Source organism: Oncorhynchus gorbuscha, linkage group LG08 (genome assembly GCF_021184085.1).
Source record: "Oncorhynchus gorbuscha isolate QuinsamMale2020 ecotype Even-year linkage group LG08, OgorEven_v1.0, whole genome shotgun sequence".
Taxonomy (NCBI): Eukaryota; Metazoa; Chordata; class Actinopteri; order Salmoniformes; family Salmonidae; genus Oncorhynchus; species Oncorhynchus gorbuscha.
In genome coordinates, this window is record NC_060180.1 from 27,913,492 (window position 1) to 27,926,556 (window position 13,065).

Genomic DNA, 13,065 nt, shown 5'->3' on the forward strand with positions numbered 1-13,065 from the left:
TAGCTTTGTCCGTGTCCAAGACTCTATCCATAGCTTTGTCCGTGTCCAAGACTCTATCCATAGCTGTGTCCGTGTCCAAGACTCTATCCATAGCTTTGTCCGTGTCCAAGACTATCCATAGCTTTGTCCGTGTCCAAGACTCTATCCATAGCTGTGTCCGTGTCCAAGACTCTATCCATAGCTTTGTCCATGTCCAAGACTCTATCCATAGCTTTGTCCGTGTCCAGGACTCTATCCATAGCTTTGTCCGTGTCCAAGATTCTATCCATAGCTGTGTCCGTGTCCAAGACTCTATCCATAGCTTTGTCCATGTCCAAGACTCTATCCATAGCTTTGTCCGTGTCCAAGACTCTATCCATAGCTTTGTCCGTGTCCAAGACTCTATCCATAGCTTTGTCCGTGTCCAAGACTCTATCCATAGCTGTGTCCGTGTCCAAGACTCTATCCATAGCTTTGTCCGTGTCCAAGACTCTATCCATAGCTTTGTCCTTGTCCAAGACTCTATCCATAGCTTTGTCCGTGTCCAAGACTCTATCCATAGCTTTGTCTGTGTCCAAGACTCTATCCATAGCTGTGTCCGTGTCCAAGAGTCTATCCCTAGCTTTGTCCGTGTCCAAGACTCTATCCATAGCTTTGTCCGTGTCCAAGACTCTATCCATAGCTTTGTCCGTGTCCAAGACTCTATCCATAGCTTTGTCCGTGTCCAAGACTCTATCCATAGCTGTGTCCGTGTCCAAGACTCTATCCATAGCTTTGTCCGTGTCCAAGACTCTATCCATAGCTTTGTCCATGTCCAAGACTCTATCCATAGCTTTGTCCGTGTCCAAGACTCTATCCATAGCTTTGTCCGTGTCCAAGACTCTATCCATAGCTGTGTCCGTGTCCAAGACTCTATCCATAGCTGTGTCCGTGTCCAAGACTCTATCCATAGCTTTGTCCGTGTCCAAGACTCTATCCATAGCTTTGTCCGTGTCCAAGACTATCCATAGCTTTGTCCGTGTCCAAGACTCTATCCATAGCTTTGTCCGTGTCCAAGACTCTATCCATAGCTTTGTCCGTGTCCAAGACTCTATCCATAGCTTTGTCCGTGTCCAAGACTCTATCCATAGCTGTGTCCGTGTCCAAGACTCTATCCATAGCTTTGTCCGTGTCCAAGACTCTATCCATAGCTTTGTCCGTGTCCAAGACTCTGTCCATATCTTTGTCCGTGTCCAAGACTCTTGTGATCTTGCTTGACAATTGCATAATAGCGAAGCATACCGTGAACATGTGTTTTGTCTTCATAAAGTTTGTGTTGTGTAGTTGATAAGCAGGGCCTAGAGGACCAGCAGTTCCTCTCCTGTGCAAAGGGAAGACAGCGTGGGGATTGTGTGACCATCAGAGGCCTGGGGGCAACCACAGGGAGGTGCCAATGGAGACAGGGCTCTGCAAAAGGTACCCACGCTGTCATTGACCAGATTACCTGTCATTGACCAGATTACCTGTCATTGACCTGGTAATCCAGCTGGAAGGTCCTATTCTCGGTTACAGACAAATTCTTCTTCAGTGCAAGCCCTATATGCCACATATTTAATGGAAACATATTTAATGGAAACAGGAAATGATGCTATTATATTTTTCCTTTATCTTTCAGGAATATCAGAAAGTTATTCCACCTGCTCCCCTGACCTCCGCACGTGCCCTGATGGCTTTTGTGATGCAGTTGAAAGCAAAGACGCATCAATATGTCCTCAGGATTGTACAAGTGAGAAATGTCCTAAATCTTTTACGGCCATTTATATTTGGCTACCTTATTGATGTTCTTTATTTTTTTGATGGTATTTCAAGAGTTTTTTTTTAATTGTTGAATTCAATAGATTTACATGTGTTTGTGTCTCTCAGTTGAACCCGTCATAGGTGGTCATGAGAAGGGCATCATGTCTGGCATTAGAGCTGGCCATGGAACCTGCTACTGCTACTCTGAAAAATGCTTCTGTGAGAAGGATGATATAGAGGGTGAGTTGTATCATTTCAAATCCTTTTTGTTCTACGTGTATTGACCCATATACTCCTCCCCCCCCATAGGTAACGAAACAGCATTCCAAATGGAGATGTTTAAAGATATGATACTGTATGTCAATCAAAGGTGAAATTACATTTTGCCCGTGGTTTCCATCGTGTTTTTTGTTCAGTGTCTCCTCTACCCTGTCTGATGCAGAGGCCATGTGTGACGAGGTCTGCAAGACCATCATTGCCACTGCCGTGCTGCTCTCCTTCATCGTCTCCATTCTCCTGTCCTCCTACTTCATCCATCGTTACCACAAGAACTCCCCCAAGCCGCCCATCACCTCAGCTGAGATGACCTTCCGGCGGCCCGCACAATCCTACCCAATCAGCTACTCCGCTAACAACATGCGCCGTGGCTCGTTGGACTCCATGGAGAACCAAGTAGCCATTGACACCTTCAAAATACCTGTAAGGCCTTTCCTTAAAATGTTTGGAAAGTTTCCGGAATTTTGCAAACCAAGCTATACTAAATTGCCTTTTGAATGATCATGAGACCTGCAAATATATGTTGTATTAATAGAGATGTTTTTTTTTTTTTTTAAATGTGTTGCTTAATTGTTTTAACAGGAGGATCCCAAATGGGAATTTCCACGCAAAAACCTGGTGCTGGGCAAAACGTTAGGAGAAGGGGAGTTTGGGAAGGTTGTCAAGGCGACTGCATTCCGGCTGAAAGGAAAGGCTGGTTACACCACAGTAGCTGTGAAAATGCTTAAAGGTAATGCTAACCGGACAAGGAGCAGACAATAGGAACAGTTATTGTAAGACTCATGTAGTGAGCGAGTCCCTAGGTGTCTGTACACTGAATATACAGTGGAAGTAGATTTTTATGATGTGACTTTTGGCCAGCCCATGATAGATATAAGGTGCAGGCAGTTCTGCTACCCTAGGTGAGACAAAATGAAATGCCCCCTCTTATCCTTGCAAGGTAGAATGGTAGCCTATAGTATACAGTGTCAGCTCGCAATTCATTTTCATGAAAGCCCATTCACAGAGGTGCAACTTTGGTTTTAGAAGTGGGGGGGGCATGATTATTATTTATATATTTTTTTATCCGGTATGAGAAACACTCCAAACAGCCTACCCAACATCTCGGAGGTGTCTGCATGGTCCTAAAGCACACAGTTGCCTTGTTTTGTATCACATTCCAATGATACAACTGGGGGGGGGGGCATAATTGCAATTTCAGAATGTGGGGAAGACAGGGTAGCCTAGTGGTTAGAGCGTTGGACTAGTAACCGGAAGGTTGCAAGTTCAAACCCCCGAGCTGACAAGGGACAAATCTGTCATTCTGCCCCTGAACAGGCAGTTAACCCACTGTTCCTAGGCCGTCATTGAAAATAAGAATTTGTTCTTAACTGACTTGCCTAGTTAAATAAAGTTGTAAAAAAAAAAAATCCCCAGTGAAAGTTGCGCCCTTGCCCATCCATATGGTACAGTTTGTCAGTCCTGATTCCTGAATAAGACCTAAAACAGATCACTTTGGCTACACAAACTCTGAATATAAGATATCCAAGATTATTCAATCCCGCAAGTTTATTAAATACCACCCTCGTCAGTGTGGCCACCTAGGCAGGCCTATAAGGTGATGTATTTTATGAAAGTATTTCATGAATCTCTCTTTTATTTTTGCAACAGACCACGCCTCACATAGTGAACTGCGGGACCTCCTGTCAGAATTCACCTTACTGAAGCAAGTCAACCATCCACACGTCATCAAGATGTATGGAGCCTGCAGCCAGGATGGTAAGGCTTCATACCGATCCACTCTGAGCACCGTTTGAGGGTATCAATATTGTTGATTGACTGTACCGTCAACAATGGAGGTGTGTGATACATGAGAATCTTGTCTTCAGATCTTGTCCTTTATGGTAGCGGTGCCTCAGATACCCTGTCTGACCAAATGATGCTCAAAGTCATCACGAGATTGTGGTACAATAAATTGTGGACCCACTTGATCATATTAATGAAAACATGATGTCCTTGCAATGCTTAACCTTCCGGTGTTATACCTGGTATATGTGATGCATATTTAATTCAATCCTGCCAGATACTGTAAGCCTAAGTGTGTGTTCTGAAATGTTGTATCTTTCCGTCTAGGTCCAATGTATCTGATTGTAGAATATGCCAAATATGGGTCACTGCGCAACTTCCTGCGTGAGAGCCGAAAGGTGGGACCCAGCTACATGTCAGGCAACGATGCCAACCGCAACTCGAGTTACCTGGAGAATCCAGATGAGAGGGCACTCACCATGGGCGACCTGATCTCTTTCACCTGGCAGATCTCCAGGGGCATGCAGTACCTGGCTGAAATGAAGGTGCCTGTCTAGCAATTACCGCTTTCAAAATATTCACCATGTGCCAAATCTTAACTTCTACTTAAGTCAAATTTCTCTCAGTCTCCCATTGCATGACTCAGTGAAAATTTGACTGAAGTGGAAGTAAGGATTTTCCTTTAGTATACCTTACCTTCAAAATGATTGGCACCCTTGATAAATACTTTGAGACAAAAAGACATTACATTTACATTTAAGTTATTTAGCAGACGCTCTTATCCAGAGCGACTTACAAATTGGTGCATTCACCTTATGACATCCAGTGGAACAGTCACTTTACAATAGTGCATCTAAATCTTAAAGGGGGGGGGGGGGAAGAGGGAATACTTATCCTATCCTAGGTATTCCTTAAAGAGGTGGGGTTTCAGGTGTCTCCGGAAGGTGGTGATTGACTCCGCTGTCCTGGCGTCGTGAGGGAGTTTGTTCCACCATTGGGGGGGCCAGAGCAGCGAACAGTTTTGACTGGGCTGAGCGGGAGCTGTACTTCCTCAGTGGTAGGGAGGCGAGCAGGCCAGAGGTGGATGAACGCAGTGCCCTTGTTTGGGTGTAGGGCCTGATCAGAGCCTGGAGGTACTGAGGTGCCGTTCCCCTCACAGCTCCGTAGGCAAGCACCATGGTCTTGTAGCGGATGCGAGCTTCAACTGGAAGCCAGTGGAGAGAACGGAGGAGCGGGGTGACGTGAGAGAAGGTTGAACACCAGACGGGCTGCGGCGTTCTGGATGAGTTGAAGGGGTTTAATGGCACAGGCAGGGAGCCCAGCCAACAGCGAGTTGCAGTAATCCAGACGGGAGATGACAAGTGCCTGGATTAGGACCTGCGCCGCTTCCTGTGTGAGGCAGGGTCGTACTCTGCGGATGTTGTAGAGCATGAACCTACAGGAACGGGCCACCGCCTTGATGTTGGTTGAGAACGACAGGGTGTTGTCCAGGATCACACCAAGGTTCTTAGCGCTCTGGGAGGAGGACACAATGGAGTTGTCAACCGTGATGGCGAGATCATGGAACGGGCAGTCCTTCCCCGGGAGGAAGAGCAGCTCCGTCTTGCCGAGGTTCAGCTTGAGGTGGTGATCCGTCATCCACACTGATATGTCTGCCAGACATGCAGAGATGCGATTCGCCACCTGGTCGTCAGAAGGGGGAAAGGAGAAGATTAGTTGTGTGTCGTCTGCATAGCAATGATAGGAGAGACCATGTGAGGTTATGACAGAGCCAAGTGACTTGGTGTATAGCGAGAATAGGAGAGGGCCTAGAACAGAGCCCTGGGGGACACCAGTGGTGAGAGCGTGTGGTGAGGAGACAGATTCTCGCCACGCCACCTGGTAGGAGCGACCTGTCAGGTAGGACGCAATCCAAGCATGAGCCGCGCCGGAGATGCCCAACTCGGAGAGGGTGGAGAGGAGGATCTGATGGTTCACAGTATCGAAGGCAGCCGATAGATCTAGAAGGATGAGAGCAGAGGAGAGAGAGTTAGCTTTAGCAGTGCGGAGCGCCTCCGTGATACAGACTGTATAAAGTAAATAATACAAATACTAAACTATATTGTATGCTCTAAAAACTTAAATATTTATACTAATACAATTGTTTAGAGAAAGAGATTTTTTTTTACAAGTAATAATTGTTTATCTCAAAATTATAGGTGTCAAAATTATTGGCATCCCTAAATATTTTGATCTATAAAATCAAACAAAATTATACTCCTCTCACCATTACCAATTTCAAGGGAGATTAGCATGTCTTGGGGGGGTGTGCTCTTTGTGCCTCTGTAACTTTCTCACTCATCATTATTCACGATTCATTTAGGATTATCTGTAATCATGGTAGTATCCACATTTATGTAGAAGTGTTCAGAAACATTTGATTCTTATTTACAATAAAAAGTGACTCCAAAATGACACAATACATGATTTACCATGAATCTCTATTGGACACAAAATAATCAAACACAACTAAAACAAACTGCTTGATGTACTCAATGCGTGCCAGTAATATGGGACCAAATATTACATTTGGTTTGATTTTATTGATAAGAATCTTCCCAGTTAACAACAAATGTTCATACAACTTTAGAGAACGTTCCCTTAAGAGTCTCATTTAGGTCATTAACTAATGTTTTCATAGGAATATTCCAGTGATGTGACTGTTTCAAAGAGCCCATTCCTTTAACCCTTTACACTAGTAGGAATAGGTTAATATGGATATGGTTACATTTGAATGTTTCTATGAAATGCATAAGCATAGTAGCAATTGAAAGGGAACAGTTTGGAGATTGTGGAAAAATGATTAGACCAAAGTTGAGGACACAGCAGTTCACTTAACACAAGACTTAATCCAAACATTACACTGTTGATTTGATGTGCATTTCACATTTACTGTACTTTTCGCCGCGTTTGTTGATAACGAAATCTGAAAGTACAATGTAGAAAATAGTTTAAAAGAAGAAAAACCATGGAATGAGTAGGTGTGTCCAAACTTTTGACTGGTACTGTACATGATTACATTGTGCATTTTCATTTATACAGTCATTATTATTCACCTGGGATTTGAATTTAACCTCTTGGTTCATGGCATTCTGATCTTCCTGTTTTGGGTTTGTTCTGGGTAAAGTTCTGGTTATTGTTCTCCTAACTCTAATGCCAAAACATGCTAAAGATAAAATAAATATAACTTGTTTAAACAAAATCCCTTTCTCTAATCAATTGCATTAGTATAAAGTAACATACATTTCACATTTTTTGGAGCATATAAATTGCTCAGTATTTTTTTTTTAACTTATATTTTTGGTCAATTCATCAAGGCTACCAACATTTTTGGAACCCACTGTATGTATGAATCCCATTATAAACCTAGCTCAATGTCAATGTGACTCCGTATTTTGTAAAGGACGGAGCTTGAATTGACTTTTGTCCTCCAATAGCTTGTTCACAGGGACCTTGCTGCAAGAAATGTCCTAGTTGCGGAGGGCCGTAAAATGAAGATTTCTGACTTTGGTTTGTCCCGGGACGTGTATGAGGAAGACTCATATGTGAAGAGGAGCAAGGTAGGGAACCCAAATGTCAAATACCCAAGTACTTTTAAAAATGACTAAATTTGATTGTTTTCTGAAATTGTCAATTAGTTTGTTATCGATTGTAGTAAGGATGTCTTTCACAGAACTGAGATCACAATGTCCATTCTCTTATTCTTTTGCCTCTCTTTTCAGGGTCGAATCCCAGTGAAATGGATGGCAATAGAATCCTTGTTTGATCACATTTACACAACACAAAGTGACGTGTGAGTACCTTGCGCAAAACAACTTAAAACACCTGTGATACATATCCATAACCAACAATATTTGCATGATCAAAAAATATACTAAATTGCACAACTGAATGCATTCGACCGAAATGTGTCTTCCACATTTAACCCAAACCCTCTGAATCAGACAGGTGCTGGGGGCTGCCTTAATTAACGTCATTGGCACCCAGGGAGCAGTTGTTGGGGGTTAATTGCCTTGCTCAACGGCAGAGTGGAAGATTTATCCACCTTGCCAGCTCAGTGACTTGAACCAGCTACCTTTCGGTTACTGGCCCAATCCCCTTAATCGCTAGGCTACCTACCGCCTCGGATTAACTATACAGCAAACAGTCACTGTTTCACCCATGCATTAGACTGTGGTGCTATTAATGTGGTGTCCTCTGCCTCCTGCCAGCTGGTCCTTTGGTGTGCTGTTGTGGGAGATTGTGACACTGGGTGGAAACCCGTACCCAGGCATCGCCCCTGAACGCCTCTTTAACCTCCTCAAGACTGGCTACAGGATGGAGAAACCAGAAAACTGTACTGAGGAAATGTACGTGTGCCACTTTACTTTACCCCAGCGTCATTGTAACCACAGTAAAACTCACGGTTACTCTATTACACTGTGATGGTGATGACATCCATGACATGACAAGCCGGCAGCAAACCCACACTTATTCATTCTAATGATCTATTGTAAATTGCAGGTGAACCATCCCGTTCGTTTCTTTTCACGGTGAATCGTGTGTTACGTGTTGTTGCTTCTGACCATTAAGTGTTGTATGAATGTGTTTCTGCAGGTATAATCTGATGCTTCGATGCTGGAAACAGGAGTCAAACAAAAGGCCCATATTCATAGACATCAGCAAAGAGCTGGAGAAGATGATGGTGAAAAACCGGGTAGGATCAAGCAAAAACAACCAACACTCTTTCTCTGTCTAATGCGGTCGTTACACTGCTCACTGGTAGTTACAGTACGCAACGTCATAAATGGAGTAAACCGCAAATGGCCAGTCTCGTGTCCAGCAATAAGTATAACCAATGTTAGGTGACCATCCCCAAAATATGGCCCTGGGCAACATTTGCAAAACGTATAATTACAAAAGATAGCAGTTGGTCTTGTGTTGAGGTAAAGAGGCCAAATATAGTGCCATTTTTAGGATGCCAAATACAGTGAAAAAATATGATTCATATGTTTAGGATTTGAAACAGAGTACTTTTAATACTTTTTTATCTCACACAAAAGTAGGAAATGTATTGCTCTAATATATTCGGTTTCCTATCAGATGTTTGTCATTGGATCTCTTATTGCCAGTTAGCTACAATCTTAACCATATGGGAGGTTAAGTTAGGTCATAACTGCATGGCTGTATGCATATGACTGTATTATGACAGCATTAGCAGTATGCTCCACCTTCCTGTCGTTAGTGATTAGCCTAATCAGGTGTTCCTCTCCTGTTATCAGGATTACCTGGACCTGGCAGCGTCTACGCCAGCCGACGCCCTACTGTACGACGACGCCCTCTCCGAAGAGGACACACCCCTAGTGGACAGCAATAATGCCCCTCTCCCTCGAACCATTCCCTCCACATGGATTGAAAACAAGCTCTATGGTAGAATTTCCCATGCATTTACTCGATTTTAGTGACAGAACACATAAGCTCTGTTTTTGACATGCTGTGATTGGCTTCCTGTAGTGTGTGACTGTGATCTAGGCATGCTTCATGAAGACGTCTCCCATTTCTTAGGAAATGAGAGTCAGTGGGAAAGGAGAATCTTGTGTCTGATGATCACTATTTGGACCTGCTTCTGATGTACATTCAACTTGACCAAAATATTGACACATTTGTAAATAGTAAACATCTCCATAATTCCCTTATATGACATATTGTAATCCACATTCAATCCTACGTATTGATTTTATATTCGGAAACGTACGTTTTGGACGACATAAACATTTTCAAAACACATTCCAACACCCGCAATTTTTGATTAATTTGGAAAATACTGTTCAAAAACAGTTTAACATTTGAAACAGGGCCTTGCTGAATCAATCATTATCTATTACATTTGGATTCCAGACTGTCTTAAGTTGTCTGAATTGTTTGTGTGTATATAGGTTACCTATTAAGCATAATGTAAGCGTACAGTAAGTCTTTTGAAATCAACTTTTGGCTAACATTGATAAACAATACTTTGTAAAAGTATTTTCATAAGAAATTCCCAAACAAATCCTATAGATCCTAAGCACTTCCAGTTGATAGTTCATAAAAGTATTTAGCAATAAGATGGCTGCCAGTGACTTAGTTACCATGAACAAACAGTGACTTAGTTACCATGAACAAACAGTGACTTGGTGACCATGGTGTCCTGTTACAGTGACACAATTCTTGTATCTGCTTTATGTGGACATCAGTTATCAATGGTGCGTGAGCCAAGGATAACATTTAGAGGTCATGACATACATTACCAATAATGTAACGATAATTGTTGCTATTTTGTCTTTTGAATCTTATTTAATCAATCCAGTATATTTTCTCGGTTAAACTATACAGGAACCATGGACACCATTATTGTCTGTGAAGTGATTTCTGCATAGGATTCTAAATGTATAGCCTTCTCATGGTCCTTTGTCAAACAACCGTCTATAATTCACCTCTGAAAAATGCATTCTGTCCTAAATTTGAGGGAGCCTTTACTGTCTGCACTCTTTTTCTTTACACGGTGCAGAAAAATGATATGTTCTCGTTTTTAGGCATGTCATACCCGAACTGGCCTGAGAAGAGCCCCGTACTGCTCAACAGACTTGATGCCACTAACCCAGTCTTTACAAGATATGCCAATGATAGCGTTTATGCAAACTGGATGGCTTTGCCTTCACCCGCAAAAATTGTGGACAAGATTGATAGTTAAAAGCAAAAACCATTGTCGAAAATGAAGATTCCTAATGGGGTAGATGTGTATATTTATATAAAACTGTACATATACAATCTAAAGTTGGTGCCCTTTCATTTCTGTTGCACGGGGGTATTCCAAGTTAAAACTGGGGGATTTCAAAAGTGCATTTGCTGAAAAATGGCTGGAATTACATAGACCGTGTTTCAAGCAGCTCTTCGGTATGTTAATCATTACCTCAAAGTCATGTCGGCCAAGTATCATTGCATGACCGTGTACCAGGTTGTATGTCAATGTTAATGTCTTTCAAGTGCCTGTGCCGCTTCTACGATAGCCTCCAATTAGTAGTGTACGACTGTGAAGATGTTGTTTCCAGACCAGAAATTAAAGGGGACTTCTTTACCGTCACCTGTCCTATAATGGTAGACCTGTGAGGTTAAGATGGACAAAGAGTGGACACTGAGTTCATCCAGAAAAACGGCAAAGTTTCTACTTCATATGATCATGTTCTTTGAAATGTAAAAGCCACTTTTGTCTTTCCACTTTAATAGAATGTAGGGCATGTTCGGTGTCAAAGCTGCAGCTCACCATTTGATTCCTCGTAAATGGCAATCTTTGTGCAACAGTTAGCTAGGATTTCTGAAAACAAATGAGTGTTATCAATTGTTGTTTTATCATTACGTGATTATGTTGCAATCAATAAAAAGTTCAAATGTGTGCGATCTATTTATATGCTAGGCTCCCTCTTCTCTCTTTCTTTCATCAGATGTGATAATGTAAAAAATAATGGACGCTTACGTTGTGAATAAAACCTTATTTATCTGAAGCAGTCAGAAAACATGACCCCCCCGGGTTTGATGCAGCTTCAGTTTCCATTGGAGGAGGGCAGGGAGGGAAGTCTAAATTCAAGACGAGTCTAACATGAACATTAACTTTCCATGTCAACATCCGAATACCTAAACCATGGTTATGAAAAAATGGTTCATGTGCCATATTGAACTCCTTGATTTGCCCTGTCAGAATGACAAGCATTTAATAAAGGATATTGGCTTGTTATTTAGTCATTTAGCCATTGTCTATAGAATAACATGACCTGAAATACTGAACTTGCTGCCCAGTACTAGAGGTTATAGCATCGGTTCGTGAGAGAGGAGCATGCTGGAGTGCTGGATAAGAGGGAGGATGTAAATGATGTGTTGAATGCACCATTTACCATAGCAGAGGTGGAAAAGGGCAATAGGTAAGGCTGGGTTAACTTCACCTGGGAAAGATAAGGTGTGCTATGTTATGTTGGACCATCTTAGTGATGAGGCACTGGATAAGGTATTGGTGTTGTACAACACAGTGTGGGAGGAGGGGAAACTACCAGGCAGCTGGAAGGAGGCAGTGGTACCAATCCGGAAGCCAGGGAAGGACCCAACGAGGCCAACAAGCTATCGGCCAATAGCTTTAAAATCACATGTATGTAAGATTATGGAACGTATGATTACGGAGAGGGTAACGCACTTCCTAGAGAGCAGGGGGCTAGTATCGCCACATCAGAGTGGGTTCAGGAAGGGAAGGGGAACTATGGACCCAGTGCTCTGCTTATAAGCAGAGGTCAGGAAGACTCAGGTGAACAAGGAGACCAATAATGTTTACTCTCAGGTACAGCCAGATACTGGGAGGTCGATATTTGCAGATGATGGGGCCTTATGGAACAGAAGCCATACATAGTCAGGAAGGTACAGGAAGCAATTGATGAGGTAGAGTGGTGGGAATTAATGTGGGATTCAGGTTCTCTGTAGAGAAAACTCAGACAGAGTTCTCTACCAGGAGGAAGGTGGGAGATGAGGTATGATTGAGGTTATATGGGAGAAACTTGGAGATGGTGGGGTCCTTCAGGTTCCTTGGGGTATATTTTGACACTTGACTGACCTGGTCAGAACACATTGATAAAGTGGTGGGAAAGTGTAAGAAGGTGCTAAATGTGATGCGCTGTCTGACCGGGAAGGAGTGGGGGGGCTGGGCGTTCCTCATTGAGGACCATGTATGTTGCATTGATCCGATCTGTAATAGACTATGGCAGTAAAGCGTATGGTTCGGCAGCCCGAACGTCATTGGAAAGGCTAGGTGTCATACAAGGGCTCAGAATATGTAGTGGGGCTTTTCGGACCTCTCCAGTGGCTGCTCTACAGTTGGAGATGCTGGTATATGCCATTGCAGATTAGGAGACAGCAGCTGGCAATTAATTATTGGGTCAACCTACAGGGACATGGGTTGTCTCATCTTACGAAAGGGATTTTAGAGGCATGCTGTGAACATGAGCGAAGACAGAACACAAGCTTTGGGTGGGTGGGGTAATACCCAGGCGAAGGAGATAGGACTATATGGAAGGGAGTTTTGTCCAACGGTAGCTATTCCTGTAAATCCACCACGGCCCCTCCTACCTCCAGTAGTTGATCTAGAAGTGTTGTAGAGACTACAGAATAGTAGTCTCTAAGATAGGGAGGGTGTTCATCCATCTGATTTGTTTAAGA

At 42.9% G+C, this 13,065-nt stretch overlaps 1 protein-coding gene across 2 annotated transcripts in view; it reads left to right on the forward strand.

Annotated features, from left to right (window-relative positions):
• ret (ret proto-oncogene receptor tyrosine kinase) overlaps positions 1 to 11,263 on the forward strand; it is a 31,332-nt gene extending 20,069 nt beyond the window's left edge. The window contains exons 8-20 of one of the 2 annotated variants that reach the window (XM_046359017.1): positions 1,303 to 1,434; positions 1,634 to 1,744; positions 1,882 to 1,995; positions 2,198 to 2,454; positions 2,614 to 2,761; positions 3,682 to 3,789; positions 4,144 to 4,361; positions 7,293 to 7,415; positions 7,578 to 7,648; positions 8,067 to 8,204; positions 8,452 to 8,551; positions 9,117 to 9,264; positions 10,407 to 11,263. In XM_046359017.1, the coding sequence (XP_046214973.1) occupies positions 1,303 to 1,434; positions 1,634 to 1,744; positions 1,882 to 1,995; positions 2,198 to 2,454; positions 2,614 to 2,761; positions 3,682 to 3,789; positions 4,144 to 4,361; positions 7,293 to 7,415; positions 7,578 to 7,648; positions 8,067 to 8,204; positions 8,452 to 8,551; positions 9,117 to 9,264; positions 10,407 to 10,564 (1,826 nt within the window). In that variant the 3' untranslated portion in view covers positions 10,565 to 11,263. Of the gene's footprint in view, positions 1 to 1,302; positions 1,435 to 1,633; positions 1,745 to 1,881; positions 1,996 to 2,197; positions 2,455 to 2,613; positions 2,762 to 3,681; positions 3,790 to 4,143; positions 4,362 to 7,292; positions 7,416 to 7,577; positions 7,649 to 8,066; positions 8,205 to 8,451; positions 8,552 to 9,116 lie in introns of both variants that reach the window. The other variant, XM_046359018.1, reaches the window with a different exon arrangement.
• The last annotated feature ends 1,802 nt before the right edge of the window (positions 11,264 to 13,065 follow it).